This window comes from Cyprinus carpio, chromosome B19 (genome assembly GCF_018340385.1).
Source record: "Cyprinus carpio isolate SPL01 chromosome B19, ASM1834038v1, whole genome shotgun sequence".
NCBI lineage: Eukaryota > Metazoa > Chordata > Actinopteri > Cypriniformes > Cyprinidae > Cyprinus > Cyprinus carpio.
In genome coordinates this window covers 15,796,865-15,820,415 of record NC_056615.1, presented here as the reverse complement: position 1 = coordinate 15,820,415, position 23,551 = coordinate 15,796,865, and the positions used below count along the sequence as shown (strand labels likewise).

General features: G+C 36.3%; 3 protein-coding genes across 5 annotated transcripts; 1 reads left to right on the top strand and 2 right to left on the bottom strand.

Annotated features, from left to right (window-relative positions):
• Positions 1-1,903: 1,903 nt before the first annotated feature.
• Positions 1,904-12,303, bottom strand: LOC109111726 (protein naked cuticle homolog 2). 3 transcript variants are annotated; one of them, XM_019124708.2, is made up of 10 exons: positions 12,026-12,303; positions 11,912-11,938; positions 11,773-11,825; positions 5,910-5,970; positions 5,620-5,732; positions 4,868-4,963; positions 4,644-4,779; positions 4,439-4,523; positions 3,203-3,327; positions 1,904-3,042 (listed from the first exon to the last, which is right to left on the bottom strand). In XM_019124708.2, exons 1-10 carry the CDS (start codon positions 12,048-12,050, stop codon positions 2,600-2,602), a joined length of 1,164 nt encoding a protein of 387 aa, XP_018980253.1. In that variant the 5' UTR covers positions 12,051-12,303; the 3' UTR covers positions 1,904-2,599. The 3 variants fall into 3 exon arrangements, with proteins under 3 accessions (XP_018980253.1, XP_042601455.1, XP_042601456.1); XM_042745521.1 differs by having other exon boundaries at positions 11,898-11,938; positions 12,026-12,302; XM_042745522.1 differs by having other exon boundaries at positions 11,907-11,938; positions 12,026-12,302.
• A 1,024-nt stretch (positions 12,304-13,327) lies between these two features.
• LOC109111727 (stress response protein NST1-like) lies at positions 13,328-15,350 on the bottom strand. Its single transcript, XM_019124709.2, has 2 exons — positions 15,019-15,350; positions 13,328-14,803 (listed from the first exon to the last, which is right to left on the bottom strand). Exons 1-2 carry the CDS (start codon positions 15,229-15,231, stop codon positions 13,484-13,486), a joined length of 1,533 nt encoding a protein of 510 aa, XP_018980254.2. The 5' UTR covers positions 15,232-15,350; the 3' UTR covers positions 13,328-13,483.
• Positions 15,351-17,188: 1,838 nt separating this feature from the next.
• On the top strand, positions 17,189-22,614 carry LOC109111728 (cation channel sperm-associated protein 4-like). Its single transcript, XM_019124712.2, has 11 exons — positions 17,189-17,269; positions 17,388-17,459; positions 18,068-18,166; positions 18,279-18,380; positions 18,717-18,808; positions 18,986-19,115; positions 19,205-19,341; positions 19,440-19,605; positions 21,762-21,973; positions 22,044-22,176; positions 22,309-22,614. Exons 1-11 carry the CDS (start codon positions 17,243-17,245, stop codon positions 22,387-22,389), a joined length of 1,251 nt encoding a protein of 416 aa, XP_018980257.2. The 5' UTR covers positions 17,189-17,242; the 3' UTR covers positions 22,390-22,614.
• Positions 22,615-23,551: the final 937 nt, after the last annotated feature.

Below are 23,551 nucleotides of genomic sequence, written 5' to 3'. Positions count from 1 at the left end.
TGTGATGCCGCGTGTCTCGGCATGACGAGACAAAAACAATAAAACCCATTACAAACGAGGCATTTGTTGCACCCAGTGGGGACATAATTACTGATTATAATGACTTATACTGTCTTTTTACACATTGCGTTGCATATTGCGGCACATAAACATAGAACCATGTCAGCATTTGTGATCAGAGAAACGACAAACAACAAGCGATACTCTACACTGCTTAAAACTCGAGTTTGAATCATCAGTGGCAAATTCTTTAAATATAAAAAATGTACTTTTAGGGTGTGTGTGTGAGGTGTGAGACTGTCCTTGCAAAGTTGGAACTGCCCCACTTTATTGAACAGCCTTTGAGCACAGACCCATTGTAGGCTAGTCTGCAGGTTCAGGAAACAGTCCTCCATAAAATGCGTCACACAGCGTCACACACTGCGGGCTTGAGTGAGGAATGGCCGGCTGATTCGACGAAGGAGACTCCGCTTCATCCACAGTAAAAGCTGATCCGGCGAGCCACAGCGCAAAGTTGATGTATTTCCTCAGCGACCAGCACGGATCAGCTCCAGGCATGACGAAGCAGATATCATCCTCTTTTGGAAGGCCAAACAAAGTAGTTTCGCTTTCACAACGAAACACAGCGTCTCCACAACATGGCGGCAACAACAATACTACAGCGAGAAGAAAAGTTATGCTTTCTTTCTTTGCATGAACATTTGGGCAGTGTTATCCAAATCTTCCCACATCGTGAGGTAGACATGTGGGGGCATGTTTAAATGAGCCATTTTAGGAGGGTGTGGACAAGTCTTAACTTTTATAAAGAATATCTCTTTGGATTTGAGACTTTAGTCTTTGCAACTTTACATATCTTCTTCATGCACCAAGAGCTTGTAACACTCCAAAGAGAAAGGAAAAATTTAAATCACATCATATGACCCCTTTAATTATCACAGGCTGTAATAAAAAACAAGTACTCCTATACTAATACAAAGAGTAAATATGGTTAGAATAGCCTCTATTTTAATAGGCTATAATAAATATGTGGCTATGTAACAGCTCCCCTGTGAAGCTCTTGTGTTTTTCTCCTTTTCCATCTCTCCAATACTATTCTGCTCACAGGTGATTGGAGATGAGTTTTGTTCCCACTTTTGTTGCAGTTTGCTGATTTTTGTAAAATAGCTTCTGTTTTTGCTTTTCAGATAAAAGAGTGGTTTCAGTTTAGTATGTTGCAGGCTCAGTTATTGGTAATAAATACTTGATAATAAATAATACTGATGATAATAAATCATCAAAAAATGTCTTTGAAGCTGTGGTTGTTTATTTGTCTTGCGAGAGTTGGCAACTGCAGACCAGATGTAGACAAGAATGACTCCTAAGCGATTGAGGTGTTCTGTTGTTGGATGTAATAATGAACATAGCAGTCGTCAATTACCTTCCGACGTCTGAGCTTTTGCACCCCCGATCTACCTAAATGCGTCTATCTTGGACACGTCTATCATGCGTCTAAAATCATTTGTGATCCAGCTTCACGTACGAAATAAGTGAGTGTAAGGTTTTTTTAATGAATCTTTACAAATAGCCTTTCCTAATAACGTGCTATTTTGCAAGTTTTATGATAAATCCGGCTAAAGTTGACAAGTTTACAGTCTCTCAGAGAGCCTCAGAAAAGAGGGGCGGGGCGAGCAGAGCTCATTTGCATTTAAAGCAGCATGGAAGAAAACGTTTTGTTTTGAAAAGAGCTGTTTTTGACAGGGTAAAAACGGTGTTGTTTTACGAAATTTTAACCAAACTATGTTTCAGAATTTTCATTTGGAATTTTCAATTTCTGCAACATGTGGTGTGAAGGATAGAACATTTAAACTAAAAAAAAAAAAGTTTAATTGATTGTCTCACCAGCTCCATAAAAGTGCACTTTCTCTTAATTTAATATTTTATTTAGCCTGGTACATTATGTGTTTCATTGTTTTAACCATGTCAGAAATAAAACATGGCATTTTCTAATATAATTAATATAATATTAGCAGCCCTACTCAGAACATAAACATGCAATATGGTTATAAAGACTACCTTTGGTTTAAAAAAACACTGATTGCATCCTATGAATATAAGCAAGCTAACTTAAAACTACATTAATGGTTATATTGATATACATAATAACATACAATAAGAGTGTTCATATCTACATAGTCTAGCAAGCACATTCCTGAGGGGAAAAAAGTTTGTTGCACCTCACAAACGCAAATATTACAATCAATATTTTTTAGAATTAAGCGTATACTAACATGATACATTTTCCAAACCAAAAAGAAAAGTCCACCAAATGCACTATAATCTAGATATGAAACCAGTTTGGACTATTCTGCTTATAACCACATGATGGAGCTGCATACCAACATAATGAATGCAGGCTCATTCGACTGACTGAGATTATATTTTTGTACAGGTGCAGTTCTCCTATCATCAAAAAGAGTGGTTTGGCCCCTTTTATTGCAGAAATGATCAAGCTGTGTGTGTTTAGCCGATGAACCACCTGCATGTTTGTTTTTACAGAGAAAATAACACTGCTTATGAGAGTTTGCTGCTTGGTCAGTCATTCAGGAGTTTTTCAGAACTCTTAGGCAGAGTGGTAATGGTGATGATGGTGGTGATGGTGGTGTTCATGGTGATGATGGTGTTCGTGTCTTTGAGGAAAGGGCATAAAACCTCCAGGAGGAACAGCTGTCCCCGGCTGTAATTCTCGGTCATGGTTGCTTCTGGAAGGTGATGCAGTCTCACGGGCTCGGGCACGCATGCGTTTGCTGGAGCTGTGCAGCAGAGGTTGCTGTTGCTGCTGTTGGGATGGATGGCACCAGGTCATAGGGTGATGCCCATGGAGCTTGCTGGGTTTGGTTGTGGCTCCACTATAACCGACAGACTTGCTGCGGTTGCGAAGTGACCTGAGGAAAGGAATGGATTTTCCAGATGACTCCACAGGGTTGCAGGTCTCGGGTTGAGAGCGACGAGGATGGTTACGGGAAGAGCTCTCCTGAGGCTGCTCCTCAGCACATGTTTCTGGAGCTTTGATAGTAAAATAAATCATATTTAAGAAAGCTTTAAACATCTAGAACCTTCTAGAATTAGAACAGAATAAACTGAATAAAACTTGCTTTCATAAAACTGAGCTCAGCAATTTTCACTAGACTTGATGAAGTTCGGAGAATAAATATTAAGCTATCACCTTCAAATCGAGAAGTGTAGTTTTCAATTCCAGCCAGATCTAGATAGTGGTTCCTACGTTCTGTGTTTTCATCTACGGAGTACTGCTTTCTCTCTGAAACACCCAACTGATCCGAGTTCGGTTGTCTGACAGACAAAATAAAGTATTATTAAACACTGTGTTGGTAATAGTGTTGTTATTGGTAATTAAAGTGATCAAAAATGGTTTCATTCATTTAAATTAAGCTTAAAATAAAATATTAAAACAAGATGCAAAACTCAGAAAATTAGAAATGTTGCCTTGGCAAAAATAATAAACAAGTTACATTTACATTTAATCATTTAGCAGACGCTTTTATCCAAAAAAAGAGCAATAATATGCAAGTGTATTTATAAATAATATGTATGTGACAAGTCTTTGATAGTCTAACACAGTACACGTAGCAAGTTTTTTTTATAATAAATTAAAAGAAAACAAGTAGATAGAATAGAAAAAAAGAATACAGAACATTAGAGAACTCTTAAAAATGCAGGTGTTTAAAAGGTTCTTCACAGCGATGCCATAGAAAAAACATTTTTGGTTCCACAAAGAACAATTCAGTCAAAGGTTCTTTAAAGAACCATCTCTGTCTTACCTTTTTAGAATCTGAAGAACCTTCTTTTGCCACAAAGAACTTTTTGTGAAACAGAAAGGTTCTTCAGATGTTAAATGTTCTTTATGGAACCACTTAGACAAAAATGTTCTTCTATGGCATCGTGAAGCACCTTTAATTTTAAGAGTGAAGGTCATTTTTGATTGAAAATAAATAAAAAGAAAAGTCGAAAGAATAGGAAAAAGAATAGAGACCGCTAGTTTTAGAAGGTCAATTTTTTTAATAAATAGAAAAAGAATAGAGTGCTAGTGTTAAAAGTTAAAAGTTGAAGTACAAAAATTACTAAAACTGTAAACAAAAATAAAATCTAATTAGAAATAAAAATGACGAAGGCACATTAGAAAATTATAAAAACTTGATTTAAATTCAAACTGAAAATATAAAAGTAAAAGCAACAAATATTTATAAATACTATATTAGTATATAAATAATACTAAAATAACACTGGTAAAATTACTGGTTACTGTTACTATAATTTTATTCCATTTTGTTATAATTTTGTTCAACTAGGTAAATAATTCTAATTTTGTTGGCATTCACTTCCTGTATAAATATTTCTCAAGAATAACTTTTGATTCATTCATATATGCAATACTTAAAATCACCTGATTTGAGAATGAGGGCTCTCTGCACACCGTACTGAATCCTCTATTTGATCCCGCTCATTCAGAGACATCCCAGCATCCCGTTCTCAAGAAGGACAAAAGTCAAATGTGATTAACACTGTATTAGATCATGATGATTTCTGGAGATTGATCAAATAGGATATGGGACCATTTGTTTGTTTTATATGATAGGTTTGTTCTTCACCTTTTCTGTTGCCTTTCCTGCTGGTTAATGGAGTGACACTCAGCTTCACACGCAGGGTTGTGCCATTGCTAAGCACCAGCTGTTTGACTGATGCCTCGACCACCTCACAGATCGTCTGCATCAAGCTCAACATATTCTGCAACAAACACAATGAGAGAAACTCACCAATGGCTAAATGATCTCTTTAATGAGATGCTAGATCCTCTGTCCATACTGAACTTTACCTCTCTGGTTATTTTCCCATTGCTGTCCAAATCATACAAGGTGATCATCCACTCTTGATGATTTTCATCCATGACGGACACATTACACTCCTTGTCCTAATATCAACAGCACAATGGAAAGATTTGCAATCATTTTTGTATTAGCATGACAACATGATTATTAATATAAGATATCCTACATCTCAAAAAACAAATATTACAAGTTCAAGAATTTTAAGTGTACTTTACGCAAACCATTGTTTTAATCCACCTTTTAAAAACTGAAGGGAATAAACTTTTTTCCAGCAATAGGCTTAATGCATTCTAAGTGAATGCTAATTAAAAGTGACATTAAAGATATTTATAATGTTAAAAAAGCTATTTAAAATAAATTCTGTTTCATCAAAGTATCCTGAAAAAGTGTCACCGTTTCCACAAAAATATTAAGCAGCACAATTTCAACATTTATAATGAAAAGAAATTCTTGACAGCATTCTTGTCACTGAAGACTAAAGTAATTTGCCATCACATGAATAAATTATATTTAAAATATAGCAAAATAGAAAATATTTTAAATTGTAATATTTCACAATATTACTATGAAAATGAATCATAGTCGAATAACAGTAAATGCAGCATCACTAAGAGACTTCTTTCAAAAACATTTAAAAATCTTACTTGCCCTAAACTATGTCAGGTTGGTCGTCTTTGGAGTTTCACAAAAGGTACAATATTCAATGTTTCATATGCAGTTATCTATGACAAAAACTTACATCATCCTTCCCCTTTCTCCTAAATGAATCTTTGAGTGGATGCTGTCTTTCATTTTCAGGAGAAGAAAGCGAAGAATTAGGAGTCTCCATTACTCTCTCTGGTGGTAGTGTTACTACAAATAACAGATAATGTTAACAGATCATACAAAGACCTCGACAAACATCTGTCCAAAACATTTTTTTTAAATCCAACATTGTAGAATATTTAAAACGACAGGTAAGTCTGTATTACTTTGCTTAAAAACAATGGCACTATTTGTAAATGAGTTTCCTTTCACAGTTCAGCTTACCCTGTAGTGAACAGTACTGATCTGACATCTGATCTTCTTTTGGATCTCTACCACTCAGATCCTAGAGTTAAATAGGAAAAACAAATCACTAATGGACAGCCAAAGAAAACAATGGATTGGAGTGCAGCTAGTGTGTGCAATAAAGGACACACAGGATGATTTAGATTATATCAGAAAGCATAGAAAACAACCCTCATGCTAATTTCTTCAATGGGTGAAAATCTGTAAAATGATCAACTGAAACTTTGCATTGCTAAGTCAGTTTTGTATATAATTTATGTAGAAAACCTGTTTTCGAGCTGGAAAACCAGCCCCTATAATGAATTCACCAGGAACAAGAAAAAAATCACTTCATTCTTAGCACTCCTGTGGTCTTAAGCCCAATTGTTTCCAGACACATTGCATTGCTGGTTTCTGAGGGAGGAAGTGAATTGCCCTCCATGACAAAACAGCTCAACATCATCTGTAATCCTCCCTGCCACAACTCTGTCCCTCTTACACTAGCAGAAAACATAACTTTATGTTCACTGAGGACATCTGACTATCAACCTTTCATGTCATATTCCAAGATTTTAGCATTTTTTTAATGTAATGTAATTTGCTTGTAATATTTAAATATTCCTGGAAAAAAATACCACAGTATGATATTTTCATTCTGAAAATTGTTGTGAGCAACCACCATAAAAATGTTAACATTTAGAATTTAAAGCATCACACATATTCTGCTGGATTTTTATTATTAAACAGAAGAATATCAACTATTTCCCATTAAATGTAATATTATGTAAGCTTTTATTCAAAAAGATAAAAGCATTAGCACTGTGAATATGAACAGAATTCCCTCTCAGACGGGGGCATGATGCCAGCTTTGACATCATGCACAAGTATAAAACCAGATATTAACTCACAGACTCATTAAGTATGACACCCACAGTGTGCTCATGTAAGGCCAGATGTGAGAAGCATATGGTTCTAGACAAACTGCATTTGAAGTAACTACCCTACACAACTACCTTCTTTTATGAGCCAGAGCCATGAATCTGTCTGGAGAAAACATCTTAAGAACATGCAGTCAGCTTCATGTCTGAGTGAACTTGTTTAAAACTCACCCAAAACAAAATATAAAATATATTAGGGATGCCCTGATATTTCAATTCTGGCTGATACTGATAAGCCAGTAATTATTTTTATGTTAACTAAAAACTGGCCAAATTGGACAATATTAAAATTCTACACTATTATTCTCAAAATTAACTAAATAAAATGTAAAAAATTTGGAATCACAACACTATAATACAGAGTATGAAAAATAAGCATTTTGAGATTTGCTAAAGATTTCATAAACTAAATAACTACTAGATTGTTAGTGTTTTTATGATTCATTTTAAGCGTGTGTTAGATGACAGCAAAGGAAACAATTACATATAAATATAAAAACAGAGGCTATGAACATAATTAAAAATCCAAAATAGATCTATTTGCACTGTAAAATGCAAAATTGTAAACTTTTAAACTAAAACATTTTACAGAAAATAAAACTTGCTGCAGTAAAACCCTGTTATTTGGTTAACTTTAAGTTAACCATATACTGTGTAAAACCATGAACGGTTTAGCATTGCTTTATATGTAATTTTACTGTAAAATACTTTCAAATGTATGGTTTTTGCAAGCACAAATTATATAGTAATATAAATTACCATAGTTCACGATTAAAAACAGTAAAAGAACATTCCCAGAGGCCCCTGCATGACACAACACACACACACTTTTTTTTTTTCAATAAATACTTTTTTCTTTTCATTTTATCATTAATATACATTTGACAGAGTTTTGTGTTACATTTTCAGCTTTAAAAATTTGTATTAAAATATATAGGCACCACTATGCCCCGTACAACCTAAAACATTGCCTCTGGTTTGTTTTTTAGGGGGTTTTTTTTTTTTTTTTTTTTTTTTTTTGCAACCACCACTGACATATATATATATATATATATATATATATTTACCATAAATTTAACAAAATATTTTTTCATATGTATTTATCCAAAAAAATGAAATGAAATGAAATACTGGCACATAAAAAAATACATTAACTTTTTCCATCTACTAAATTTCATCTCTTGCAAGCAGGCACATCCAAATGTGCAACCATAAACCAATCTCTCTGCATCACGCTGCTGAAAGCAGAACTTGCAGTCTGACAGAAACCTGAAGAACAAAGCGCAAAGAAGTGTGATGAGTGATCTATCAGTCTGCCAATGATTTCTCTCAGCATCATGGCCAAACCTCTGCCACGCTCTGCTTGCTCGAGGGCCTTTGATGTGGGCTCAGATTACCAGCTTGGAGGGGTTTTTTCCTGCCCTGAGCCGGGTGTCACTGGGCCAGACACCCCCTATCCCAACTCCAGTTCCTCTTCACCACCCACTCACACTGCTGCCTGTGCCCTCTCACGAGGTTCAGAACAGTACCTGGCTTTGTTTCCTCTCACTTCCTGTCACCAAACACCTGGATGGAACCCTTATTACATGGTGAGAGAGAGGGAGAGAAACAACATGCCATTTGGGTTGGAGTATGATCACGCTCAAGGTACTAGAATATCTAACACCATTTGGTAAAAATTTTGAGGCTGGATGTGATTGATTTAATCTTTCATGGTCTTGGAATAAACTCAAACGCAATCCAGCATCACTATGCCTTCCATGTTTAGATGGGCAAGCATTCAAACCAGAACTGCATAATGTCTTACAGTTGTAGTATTCCTTTCTTAACCAAACTTGATTTTATTAGTATAGACTAATAGCATACAAGTACTTAAAGGGATAGTTCACTCAAAAAAAAAAAAAAAATCTGTCACCATTTTAAAGAACGTGGGTAACCAAACAGTTGCTGGTAGCCATTGACTTCTATAGTATGGGTAAAAAAAACTACTATGGAAGTCTATATGGACCAGAAACTGTTTTGGTTACCAACAATTTATATATATATATATATATATATATATATATATATATATATATATATATATATATTTTTTTTTTTTTTTTTTTTTTTTTTTTTTTTTTTGTGAGTGTGTGTGTGTTCAGCAAAACAAAGAAATTACTACAAGTTTAGAACAACTTGATGATGAGTAAATTATGTCAGAATTTTATATTTGGGCCTTAGTAAGTACTATAAAAACTCTAGTCTAATATAACCCACACATCAAGCTTATAGTTACACTCTCCAGGCATGTCTGAGCAAACTAGTAGTGCTAGCTGACTAAAGCTGCCCTTGTTTTTCTATCAGATAAACACATGGACACTGAAGGTCAATAGAACAGGACAGAATCTGTTTATCAGTTCCTTCGCAACGTGTATTTTCAGTCGCTTTAGCCCTTATTATTTATTTTTGATACTTCATTTTACGGTTTTACTGATCCATCCAACAAATGTTGAGTGTTGGCAGTCAACAGACTTAAGTAATAACACTTAACGAGTTTGCTCGTATAAAATAATTGAAGAAAACGCAGCAGTCATCCTATGCACCCTATTCTAAAGAGACATGGATCACTGCCTCCAGCAAACGCTTTCTTCCTTATGTCATTTGAAGTGGGACAGAGAGGAAAAAGTGTGAAAGAAAGGATTCTTCCAGCCTTTCCAAGCAAACACAGACTCCTTTGAGCCCTCTGAGACCAAAACCTTTCAAGTGTCCCTGGCTTTATGACCCACACTGCAGGATCCCGCCATGAAAAAACAGCGTCCTAATTAGACCCGAAACACACTGGAGACAGAAAACATACACAAGTCAAAGACTGATTTAGTTTGAATACATTCTGTGTGTAAAACTGAAATTAATGAGATTTGGCCAATATATTCTTATAATCTCATGTTTTGGAGACTATTTTGTATGTGATGTACACTCTCAGGGGCGGTACCCTTTTAAAATGTATTCATGTTTACACTTTAGGTATTTGAAGTACTAAAATATACCTTTAAGATACTAATATGTCTCATTTAGTGGTAAATAAGGTACAAAGATGTACCTTTTAGCCTTTGTACCTTTTAGGGCACCGCTCCAGTGACAACTTTATAATTTCATTCTGAGAGTGTACAGCAGATATGAACATTTTTATAAGTACTGTTTCTTCATTTTTGCATACATTTACAGCTTGCACAATAGACATAAGTAAGGTTATTTTCCATATTGAATTTTATGTGAGACTTACAGTCTTTGCAGTGGCATTCACTGCATAAAAGTCCTAAACTGCATGTAATTTTCAAAACTTTTATTGTACACAGTACTTCACAGTTTTGTTTTCATTTCAAAAATTAAATATCACACTATCTGACCAAGGTCTACAGATTCATCATCTGTGATTGAACAGGTTGAACATGAACAGGTTGCCAATATGCTTGTTGCCTGGAATTGTACCCATGACCATGGTACTAGCAAATAATGTAACATTCTTTGCAATATCACAACTTGCTTTTCACCTTAATCTCCTTTACTGTACCATTCCTGGTGACTAATTATATGTCTTCAGCTACTACAGCTACCCTTGAGAATTGATTTATCAAACCATTTATAGCATTTTTAACCCTGCTCTTTTCTTATACACATCTTTAGCAAGGTATGGTCATCATCGAGCATCTCCAAGTAGGTAGGACTGTACATCTTCAAAATGTTAAAAAACATTGTTTCAGTGTTACAAAAATCCAGGAAATCGTTCAACTTCCTGCATGTCTGAATTCGCCTGAAAACAGCAACACTAACTGCACTGTGTTGTACGTTTCCTTGGTCCTAACCACCAACCCTGATCTCTGGATCAATTAGATGTTTGATGCACACAGCATCACCACAACGACCCAAGGCCTTTTGCCGAACCACTCATCTACATTTTGCAACTTGTTTGCAGCAGCCTTCATTATAGCACTCCTCCCACCAACTACACCTCCTTTTCCTCCTCCAACCACTTCCCCCCATTTCCCCATCACAGCCTCCCTCTGTTTTCAAAACCAATAACAGATGTGTGGTGGGGCTGCGCTCAAAGACCCTGCTGTTCTGGCTGCCGGCCATAAGCATTTCACACAGTGATGAAGGCTCCAGGCTCCGCTGAGAGAATGAGAGCAAAGGAAAAAGAGGGAAGAGACCCAACACCATTTAAATACAATGCTGAGAGTACAGTGTAATACGGAGAAAAGTGTTCAGTGCCTGGTTGTTCTCAAAATCGGAGTACTCTAAAGTGTGGAAATGATGAAGACAACTTATGTTGATTTGTGTTGACGCACAATTTCATTTCTTCACTTCACCTCTAACAGTGCAAGCTAGGTATACAATTTTTTTTTTTAGATCCCAGGGAATCAAACCCATGACTATATGTATGCTCTACTCAAACTTCAACAATAGGAATACTTGCAGCTTATCTATTATATCATATAATCACATATCTAAAAACTATTGCTATTTAAGAGTTTGGCACCAGACATTAGGTCATAAAAATAAAAATAAATCTAATGTACTGGTTACATAAATGGGTTTTATAGCAACATTGTTTATTTTAATAAGCAAATCTCACATTGCATAATATTAAACAGATCAGTAGTCTATTTTGTGGACATTACAATAAGAATACAGTATGCATTGACTATAAATGTAGCCTGTTTACTTTGTTAAGAATTAATCTATAAAATTTAACAATGTCTCATAACGGTTTTAATAAAAAAATTAGGATGAAGTGTTATCAATAAAAGTTGTACTCATTAACCAATTAACACTTTACAGGTTTAACCCTTAAACATGCACTTATAGTAGCTATACATAGTTATGTAGATGTAGAGTGACAGTTAACTTAAATTTGCCCTGAACATTAAAAATTGTCACCTTACCTGTTTGTTTCTGTCCACTTCACCAATAAATTCAGCCTCCTTGAAAACATCTCCTAATACAACACAAATGTCCATTTAATAACCTTTTCTTTTATGTAATAGCTATATGGATAATGAAGTTATACCTCTATCACCTTACCCTCTGGATTTTCTCTCCGTTTACATGCTAGGGGGAAAAAAATAAACAAGAATGAGAATAAAGTCGCTTGATATGTTTTAGCGTCTGGCTTGTTTTTTTTGCAAAGTGTCTTACCAGGTTTCGATTGTAGTTTTCCCATGTTGATTTCATTTACGGAAAGAACTAACGAGCTGACGTTTCAGAAACAACTGTGACATCATCTGTGCCATAAATGAAGTGGGGCAGGATATGCATGTTTCCACTGAAGCCTGTCCAAATTATAGTCTGAGACTGAAATGAAGTTTGGGAAAGTCTAGTCTTCCGTAAGGATTTGCTACACGCTCGCTCTCTGTGTGTGGAGGAAGCGCAACTCGTAGGACTCACCCTCCCTTTGATGATGTGCACCTCCTTCAGTTTAAGCGCACTTTATTCATTGGACAGCCTGGTAAAATTTGCATGAGAATTCTTATCCAAGCCTTCGACCATATTCCTAAACTACATGTTCAGTTTTCATTTCTCCTCTTAAGAGAGATTCACTTCAAAGCTCTTTAAAATGACCGATTATCTTTCAAATTGAACACTACATAAGCCTAAACAAATATAGATTCTAGCTTTGTGACACCTAAATGCAATATAATGTTTTTAAAATGTTAATGTATTTCATTATACAAAATAAAAGTTGCAATGCATTTCATCACCTAATTAAAAAAAAAAGCATTAGATTATTGCGCCCTCTGGTGATGTCTTGAAATACAACATGTCACGAAATAAGGAGGTGATCTGTTTTATTCCTCGCTTTCACTGTCGCCAGTATGGGCCATTTAGAAGACTGTTCATAAAAAAATAAGACTAAGAATGAGAAATAGATGCATAGGATTTGTAGAGCTGAAAAACAAAGTACAAAAAGTAATCAACAGCAGCATTAATATTCCAATTAGATAAAATGCATCTGCTATTTTTTAACTCTGTCCCTGTTAATTTGAGGAAAACAACAGCTCTGAAAAATCAACAAAGAGCACCTATAGGGGAAGAAATGTGCAGGTGATGTATTGGATACATTGGAAGAATCAAACATCTCTCCTGTAAAATTCACTTGACCTAGTACAGACCAAGACAAAAATTTGAGCCACTAATTCTATACAAGTGACAGTATAATGAACATACCTCTCACTCAGATCAAATGAAAATTTTTAACAAGAAACACATGTCTGTCTAGTGTGAAATCAGGAAATTCTGTTAGAAAAAAAAATGACATCACTGGTACCTGGACTCAGTGGAGCCCCATTATGTTTTATGAACTTATCTTATCTTACAAACATTAAACCACTGAAGTCCAAATGAAACTGATGTAAACTTAATGACTCATTCACTTTGTCGTCGCAGTTAAAAGTTAGGTTATTTTAAAAAGTTTAAAAATTAATTCATTTAATAATAAACAGGTTTTCATATTAAGCATTTAAATTACTTTATAGAAGTTTGAATGTAAGAGGAGTCATGGTTCTTCCAGCTTTTAGTTTGCACAGTTTTTTTATTTGTACACAGAAATGTGTAGTAAGTTAAAGGTGAAGTGTGGCATTTTGGAGACCCTGATCTTCAGTCAGAGGAGCAGTAGCTGCAGTTGTGCTTGTTGATCAACAAGTGCTTCAGTTTTGGATCATTCCTGTAACGTGCAAGTAGCAACCTTTTTTCTCTTTGCTCCTTCTCCTTCAGTTTTTTCTTCTCCTCCTTTTTCTTGGTTTTATCCTCTACCCAGGTAAACAGAACAAGTGCCACTTTTCTTTTGCTTGTTTGCTCTTCCTGGATGATCACTTTTTGCTGGGTCTCATTCTTGGGACCTTCAGGAGAGGTTACACAGAACAGCTTCATCATGTGTTCATCCAACTCCTTCTTTTTCTGAGAAGCGACATCCGTATGGCCTTGAATGGCTTTGGAGTCTCCCACTTCTTTGGGGTAATCTTTCTCACGTCCCTGGACCTCCACCACTTCACTCGCCCACACTTCCTTCAGCACCTCGCAGTCACTCTCCAACCAAGCAACCATCTGTCTCGGTTTCATTTCAGCCTCCAGCAGTCGGGGGCATTCAGACTTGGGTAAGTCACAGCCCCGAATGGTCTTCCCTGTGTACTCCACATACTCTGTCTCCTCATCCTCTATGTCGATGAGCATGAGTTGTGGAGGCGGCTCAGACAGGGAAGAAGTGGACGGCTGAGGCTTCATCAGGCTGGGAGGACACACTTGAGTTGAAGAACGTTGCAGATCAACAACTTCATCAGATTCAGGAGTGGGGCTCGGAGGAACCACCAGTTGTTTGGGAGGACTCACTTGAGAGCGTCGGAGGGAAAACAATTCATCTGGTGCTGGAGTGGGACGTGGAGGAACTGCCAACGGTTTGGGAGGATCCACTTGAAGAGGAGAACATGGCAGGGACACTTCCTCTGGTGCAGGAGCTTGCTTCTGAGGATGCATGGGCGGTCTGGTCACTGGTGGCAGGGGCTTGAAGCGAGCAGCTGGTAGAGGAAGGTCTTCTGAGACACTTGGAAGCACTGGAAGTTCTCCTTCTATTGGCTTCAAGAAGGAAGAAGATCTCACTGGAGGACTGACTAAAGTTTGCTGAGGTTTGACCTCCACAAGAAGTGGAGTAGGCTCAGTGGTCTTTGGTTCCTTCCTGTTTCTCTCCTTCTTTATTATTTCTCCAGCCTCTCTTTGCTCACTTCCTCCCTCCATCAACTTGTCTAGACTCTGCTTCTCTCTGAATTTGGCAGACTCTCTTTTTTTCTGATGCACATGTCCTCTATCCTTTATCTTTTCAAGGCTAAGTGTTTCTCTTTCTTTGTCAGCTTTGTCTTTATGACTTCCTCCCCCATTCACCTCTCTCTCCTTCTTCACCTGCCTTTCCTTCTCTTTCTCTCCATACTGTAAAAATTATGTTTCAAGTTTGTGTACATTAGCACAGTACACAAGATAATACTATTTCAGTCATTCATTTTCAAAATTTCACATTTATTTAAATGTGTTGATGTTTCTTTGTAATTAATTGTGAAATTTACTAGCAATTACTGAGTGAAAATTGGCTGTAAACCAATTGTTTTTTTTTTCCAGTGCAAGCTGGTACTTCTCAGCTAAGTTACCTGGCGGCGTCTTCTCCTGCACTTCCTGTTTTTGGCAGTGAAGACCAAGGCCTCACTCTCACCTGCCTTCATCAACGATGCCTCTGGAAGTTCCTCTAGTGCTGCCTGTTCTTGCGCTGCACACTGCTGTGCCTTCAGAGATGTCTCCTTTTTGCGCAAGAAGTGAGCAAAATGCTCAAAAAGTTGTCTAAATACACTGCTGAACAGTGCCATTGTGGACACTGAATGCTGCAAGTGAATTCAGTATTTGTCGTCAATATCTGCAGAAAGTCACGAAAGTAGCTCTCGATCTTTTAACTCCTAACACACCAACAGAAAACAATTATTTAGAACAGCAGTTTAGAGCTGCCAGATCGGAATCTCCATTATGATGTCACAACAGTGAGCTGAACCCTGAGAACTCAGAACTATGTGAGCAGCTCAGAGAAGCAGTAAATACATCAACACTAGTGGCGCCTTATTAAATACTGACTGTTTCCTAACAAGTTTCCCAAACTCTTCTCCTGTCCTTGAAAATTAAAAGATAACATTAAAAAAAACTCTTAAGAGGCCAGATTGGACAGAAATTTACCATTTAAACAGACGATATAACAGGCCTGCAAAACATTTCACTCTGCTTTAAATGTAAAATAATAATAATAACAACCAAAGTTATTAGACTTGCAAATTAATTTAACTTTATTTATTTATTTATTTATTTATTTATTTATTTATTATGTTACATAGTCAGCGTTACAGTTAGACTGATTTTGGGATGGTTTAAGAGGGGTTTTGGCAGTAGCTGGAAGACCACCTTAAACCACAGTGTGCATGTGCATAAACACTACGTAAGAAAATACAGTAGAAGACTTCACAGAGAAGTCAAGGAACAATGAATAAATACATACATACATAAATACATAACCAACCTCTCAAAATATTATAACAGAATTATTTTTTTTCATATTAGATGATAGCACTTCTCTTTGTATTGCTGCAAAAAACAGACATATTAAAAATATATACATCAGCCATAAGCCATTATCAGATTGTAACCTTATAAGACAAACCATTCAGTAATTATTTTCTGTCTGTACATGCTGTGTGAAGAAGAAACTAAAAGTGAAAAAATGTGATATTGTTTTTTACACATTTGTAATAATAATTTTTACTCATTTTACTACCTTAATTTAAACTAATAATAATAAACTGTGCCACTAAAAATGTGCTTTCTAAATAAGGTTTAGTACTCACCAACAGAAACAGATCCTCCCTTCCTTCACTCTCACTGGAGCTGAGCCCTTTAATGTCCTTGAATAAACACCAATAAGGAAAGAAAGAGTGCCACAGCATTTCAGTTTCATTACATGTCTCTGCTGTTCACACAAGTGACAGATTACAATACGTAAATTAAAATGCTACAACAACAATGGTAAACAACTAAAACCACTAAAAACTAAAACCATAAAATAAAAAAAGAATGACTTGTACAAAAGAGGAGGAGAAAAAATCACACCTTTTCTTTCTCACTCTATGCTCTGGCATCTGGGCAATCATCCTCCTGCTCTTTGTCTGTTTGCAAATCACAGTGTTGTTCTTTAAGTCAGCTGGGTTTTCAATCTTTTAGATGAATGGACCCTCAAACAGGACCATCCTCATGCAAGGGTGCTCCTTCCTTAAATTTAAAAGACAGGTATGCATTTACATGTAGAAAACCCTATTTTTTTTACTGTGAAAATCAATATTAGAAATGTGTATAATATTATTTGGAAAATATTCAGGTTCATTACATTATCATTATATTGCATTATTTAAATTCTACTCACTATAGTAGCTTGTAAATGCATTCATTTATATTTAGGCTACATCTTTTTTTAATTTATTTGAATCATTTCAATCTCATTTTAAAATTAAGTTTTAGTTTATTTATAACATTATGTATTTATTTATTATGTATTTATTTACCAGATGACTTGAAAAAAGCTTGAAAACACCTGCATGGTCCAGTCCAGTAAATGAGAATAGGTTACTAGGATATTTTCCCTCGTTTGATTATTTGTTTTAAGCGTATTTATTTCCATACTGTCTTTATGAATGAGTCACTCGTTCATTCAACCGATTATTTCAAAAGCACGATTCATTCAAGGATGACGTTCTGAAGCTTTTTAAAAGCCAACCATTTAAAACGGACGTTTATTTGTCACGTGAAAGACAGAAAATAACGTATCTTTCTTCAGTCGCCGAAATGGACAACAGGGTACATCCCGATCCGGTACAGATACAATGAACAGTTTTTACAAATAAGATATTGTTGTTAATATTACATCTCTGAATTATATTCTAACAGTAATGAAATGCTAGTTTGATGTTTGTTTTGCTGAACACGTCAGGCGCAGCGAGAGTCAGCGAAGACTGGATGGCTGGAGTTTCAGCGCAAAAATACTGATATCGAAGGACAAAAGGTCAATTCACAGGATTTTTCATCTGTCCTAAAACAGCGCGTGCAATTAAAATGTAATTAATAATAATACTAAACATTTTTTTAAAAAAATAAGTAAAGAACCGTTCCTTTTTATATTTACTGTTATCTGTGAAACAGCTGTAGCCTACTCCCTGCAAAAAAAAAAAAAAAAAAAAACAGACACCACACCATCACAAAATTTGTAATGGTTTTACTGGTTATAATAGTGGTATTGGCTTTAATAGAAACTGTGATGGACCCTGTGGGTTTCTACTGGTAATTGGTTGCCTTCTATTGGTGGATTAAAATCACTAAATGGTTATGGAATATGTCCCAAAACACGCTACAGAAAACCATTTTTAATGGTTAAAAGATGGTGGCTTGTAATGTTTGTAATGGAAATGCTTTTTTTCAGCAGGGTTGACTAGTAGGCAGTTCACTATGAAAGCACGTAGCGAAATGACAGTCAACCCGATCACGTTATTTAGCGTTCATATAAACACTACATTCAGATTCATCAATCGGAATTAATGCAGTCCGATTGAACCAAAAATTGTGCATGTAAAAATAGCCAGTGAGTGATTGAGGGCTTTCTGTTTGGATTTATAGAAAAACTGTTTGAAACTCTTCTTCCGTTTCCTGATAATCAGCTGTGTTGTGAGCGACTCCATAATTGCAGTCCTCCAAACAATCACATTCATTTCACAGGTGAGATAGTGTATGCCTTTAATTGTGCATGTCCATTGACTTCCATCTTTAGTCCTTATACAGTGTATTATTTTAGAAACCCTTATAATGACACATTTCTTTCCTCTTTTAGAAACATGGATTTGTGTTATATTTATGTGAACAGATTTTTCTGATGGTCTTTGTACTGGAAACTCTGGTCAGGTGGTATAATGGCTTCAAGATGTTCTGGAGGGTATTTTTCCCTTTGTCTCTTTCTCTTTTTTTAAGGAACTTTCCATAATAGAATACTGTAAGTTATTTACCAAAAAAAAAAAAAAAAAACCTAACATGAAAGTAATTGTTCAGTAAGTGATTTTTTTATTGAATATGTTTTAGCACAATCATTCGAAAATAAATTAATTCAAAGTGTACCATGTCTGTGAAATGTGCCTTGTAGTCAGTATTTTCTGTAACCTGCTTCTTCGTGTCACTCTAACACCCCATCATACAAATCTCTAAATACAACTTCATGGTGTTGCTTTCAAAAAATACAGTTACAGTGTCACACAATGTGTTAAAATCTCTCCAGAGCAGCTGGAACATCATGAACCTCCTGATCACCCTCACTCTCTTTGTGGGACACAGGGTCACCAGTGATCCCATCGCATTTACAGTTTTCAGGTGTGGAATTTTTAAGTTAAAAGTTGTTAAAAGCTACAACACACAAAGAATATTTTATTTCCATAATTATAAAAAACAGCTACTAACCAGCTGAATTAACTACTGCTATTACTGACAGCAAATTATAAAATTACACTCCACACAAAGCATACTCACCAGTTCATTTGGGCTTTTTAGATGTCTGCGTTCGATTCGTCTGACCCTGTGTCTTTGTTCCATGCAAGAAATGGACATGACACTGAAAGCCACTCTGCAATCTTTCTCAGAGATGAAAATAATCATCTTTATTAGTGTGGTTGGCATTCTGGTACGTATGCATATTTACACTTTAAATCTTTGTTGTTTTTGTTGCTCAATTTAAGCAATTACATTGTATTTGCTTTTATTGTTTCTCAGGCTTTTACTGTTGCTGGAGTCGACATGTTCAGTACTACTCTTCCATCAGCCTTTGAGAATCTGTCTTTAACATTTTACACTTTGTTTGTCTGCATAACCCAAGACTCATGGATGGATACCTATAAGATATTACAAGAGTACAACTTACTGCTTTCCAGAAACATTCATCATAATACTCACAAGCTTTCTTCTGTGTCCAACGTTAAGTCGCGGTTACGTTTCTCATGTTTTCCAGAGATGAAATGGGAAACACGTTTTGGACCTTACTGTACTTCTCCACATTCATCCTATCTAGCGGCCTAATGCTTTCAATTTTTGATGCTTGGATACAAGGCAATTTCATTGTAGCACAGAAAGAGCAGGCTGAGCAAGAGCGTCTAACAGTTAATGCCTTGTTCAAGGTAAGGACCAGAAATAGGTGTCCTCTTTTGACTTGGGCCATTAAAGGCCAATTCACATCACAAAGACAGACGCAGACAAGACAGTCAACAGATTACAGTGCGTCATTTCTCAGACATTCCAAGACTTCACAAACACTGATTCAACATGTTCAATCTGGAAAAAATAAAATTTGTTGCATTTAAAATTAATGTGATATTTTATTATTACATTTTTAAAGATTTTATTTTTGGCATTTTTGCCTTTCAGATTTAAACGGTACAATTGGAGAGAGGACAGAAAGTGAGGGGGTGGGGGTAGGAAAAGAAGTTTTAGGCATCTATTTTTTCAACAAGTCTCTTTTTAAAATAATTTTTCTGTTACATTAAAAAATAATTTTCAACAATGAACTTTTAAATGTCTGTTTATCAACCTAATAATTTATTCCTTCATTTTATTTTTAAGTTACACTTCTATTCCTCCATGAAAATCTAGTTTGTGTTCATAAAGCTAAAAACCTTTAATGTTTTAAAGGGATAGTTCACCCAAAAATGAAAATTATGTCATTAATGACTCACCCTCATTTAGTTCCAAACCCGTGAGACCTCCGTTCATCTTCGGAACACAGTTTAAGATATTTTAGATTTAGTCCGAGAGCTTTCTGTTCCTCCATTGAGAATGTATGTACGGTATACTGTCCACGTCCAGAAAGGTAATAAAAACATCTTCAAAGTAGTTCATGTGACATCAGAGGGTCCGTTAGAATTTTTGAAGCATCGAAAATACATTTTGGTCTAAAAATATAAAAAACTACGACTTTATTCAGCATTGTCTTCTCTCCCGGGTCTGTTGGGAGCGCGTTCACAACACTGCAGTTTAGTGATATCCGGTTCGCGAACGAATCACTCGATGTAACCGGATCTTCTTGAACCAGTTCACCAAATCGAACTGAATCGTTTGAAAGGGTCGCGTCAACAATAAGCATTAATCCACAAATGACTTAAGCTGTTAACTTTTTTAACATGGCTGACACTCCCTCTGAGTTCAAATAAACCAATATCCCGGAGTAATTCATTTACTCAAACAGTACACTGACTGAACTGCTGTGAAGAGAGAACTGAAGATGAACACCGAGCCGAGCCAGATAACGAACGAAACATTGACTCGTTCTCGAGTCAAGAACCTTTTCTGTCGGACGCGTCCGATTCGAGAACCGAGGAGCTGATGATACTGCGCATGCGTGATTCAGACTGACACACAGCGCGTCTGAAACAAACTGGTTCTTTTGGTGATTGATTCTGAACTGATTCTGTGCTAATGTTATGAGCGCGGGTAAACCGAAGGCTTGAATTAGGGGCAATCATCGCCAATGAAGTCATTACGTCGAGCGCAAAAGAACTGGTGAACCGTTTTCGGCAACCGGTTTATTGAATCAAACTGTCCGAGGGAAGAGGTTGTTGGAAAAGAACAGAACTTCCCATCACTACCGGTGATCCGAAAACCGATGCAACCGGTTCTTGACTCGAGAACGAGTCAATGTTTCGTTCGTTATCTGGCTCGGCTCGGTGTTCATCTTCACTTCTCTCTTCACAGCAGTTCAGTCAGTGTTTGAGTAAATGAATTACTCCGGGATATTGGTTTATTTGAACTCAGAGGGAGTGTCAGCCATGTTAAAAAAGTTAACCGCTTAAGTCATTTGTGGATTAATGCTTATTGTAGACGCGAACCGTTTCAAACGATTCAGTTCGATTTGGTGAACTGGTTCAAGAAGATCCGGTTACATCGAGTGATTCATTCGCGAACCGGATATCACTAAACTGCAGTGCTGTGAACGCGCTCACAACAGAACCCGGGAGAGAAGACAATGCTGAATAAAGTCGTAGTTTTTTTATATTTTTGGGACCAAAATGTATTTTCGATGCTTCAAAAAATTCTAACGGACCCTCTGATGTCACATGAACTACTTTGAAGATGTTTTTATTACCTTTCTGGACGTGGACAGTATACCGTACATACATTCTCAATGGAGGAACAGAAAGCTCTCGGACTAAATCTAAAATATCTTAAACTGTGTTCCGAAGATGAACGGAGGTCTCACGGGTTTGGAACGACATGAGGGTGAGTCATTAATGACATAATTTTCATTTTTGGGTGAACTATCCCTTTAACACATAAACAGGACTCGCCACTGGATGCCAAACTCAAAGCTGCGGACATGATTCATGTGGAAGTGGTGGTTAAGAAGATAAGCGAGATCAAGCATCAAAAGCCATTAAGGAGTGGCTATACAGAGAACCTGACTGTAGAGAACTACGAAAATCTAGTCATCGTCATGTTAGCGATACAAAGAAACATGGATGAATACTTCACCATTAAACGAGAGCTACAAAAGTAGGTAGAAAAAAACTGAAAACATACTTTCCTTTAGATAGAGATATATTCAGTCTTCGGTGTCTTGCAGGGCTACAGTGGAGGAGATTAAGCAGCACGATCAGGAGATTACGCAGCTCAAGGAAACTGCCTCCTTGGAGAACATGGTCAATAATGAGATGTCCACTGGCGACATAATCTCCACTATCATCAATTTAAGCAATGTGAGTTCCAGAAATGATCTTTTAATCAAACAGATTATTCTTTAATCAATAAAATATAGCCAAAAATACTGTACATACCTGCTCACTTCAACCTTCAGCTAAAATTAAATCAAGGGTTGGATTCTGTTTTAGGCACATCTTTTGGACACCAGCACAGACTCACCACATCTCAACAAGAGCAAGATACTGAAAGCTGGTGAACAGGCAACCTGAGCTCAAGATGACCCATTCCTCACAGAACTGGAAGATCAGAAAAAATACTGTGTACAAATTAACAGATCATAACCAATTGTTGCAAATTAACTTTGTATTTATAGTTTCTGTTTTCCATTTGTAGATTTGTCATACTACTGCAGCTTCTGCGTTTAACTGTCAAACTGTCAAATATCACGCATTCTTATCCAAGCATGACATTTCTGTTTTTAAAATTGTACTGAAAATTCCTGTTAATAAAAAAAAAAAAAAAAAAACTTGAGTCTGAATGTGACTAGTGATGATGCACTGACCACACATACGCAGGTTTACCAAGTCAATGTAAATATACTTTAACAATTAATTAACTATTTGCATATGTAATATTTGAAGTGCAACACGTGTCAGCAAGGAATAAAAAAAGGATTTCTGCATCACTTACCAAGAATAAATGTTCTTGGATCAAATCGATCTTGAGGACTGTACTGAGTTGGGATCAAGCAAGTTAACAAAGAGCTTTTCTCACAGTCTAAGTTACTATGGCAATGAACGCAGTTAAAAGCCAAGCCACTTTCATGGTACCTAAAACCCAAAATTGGTGCTATATCAAAACTGAAACTAATCCGGCTTCATGGTACAGGCCCCTGGTCCTGGACAAAACCATGAATCTGTGCGTATTACAATTCACCATTATCCACATCTATTCCTTTAATGACATCTCCTATTTGATAATAGACACCCTGGTCACAAGAAGTGCAGGTTACTGGATAGAAAGAGGCAGACAGAAAAGTACTTTGAACAAACATTTCTGAACAGTAGAAAGGAGTGGATTACCTTGTGAAAATGTGTCATCTACTCTTTCCTTTGTTTATAACTTTTTTCTCAGATGCCGGCGCTTTGTACTTGGTGCTATACCGTGCAGAGCGTCTGTGGATTTCCTGTTTGGACTATAAAATAAAGGGGAAAACAAGATTAGCAAGTTTTGTATACGGTTGTAATGGCTTGACACTGATAGTGGTGATGTAAACGTTGCGGGCGAGCCGCTCCATGTAGACTAAGACAAGAAGACTTATGTTTGTAGTCTCATGCAAGTGTTCAATTATTTTAATCATATTTCTTAAAATGTCGTTAAAAATTATGTATGCGTAAAATTTTCTTTTGAAAGTGTGACAATAGCAGTCTA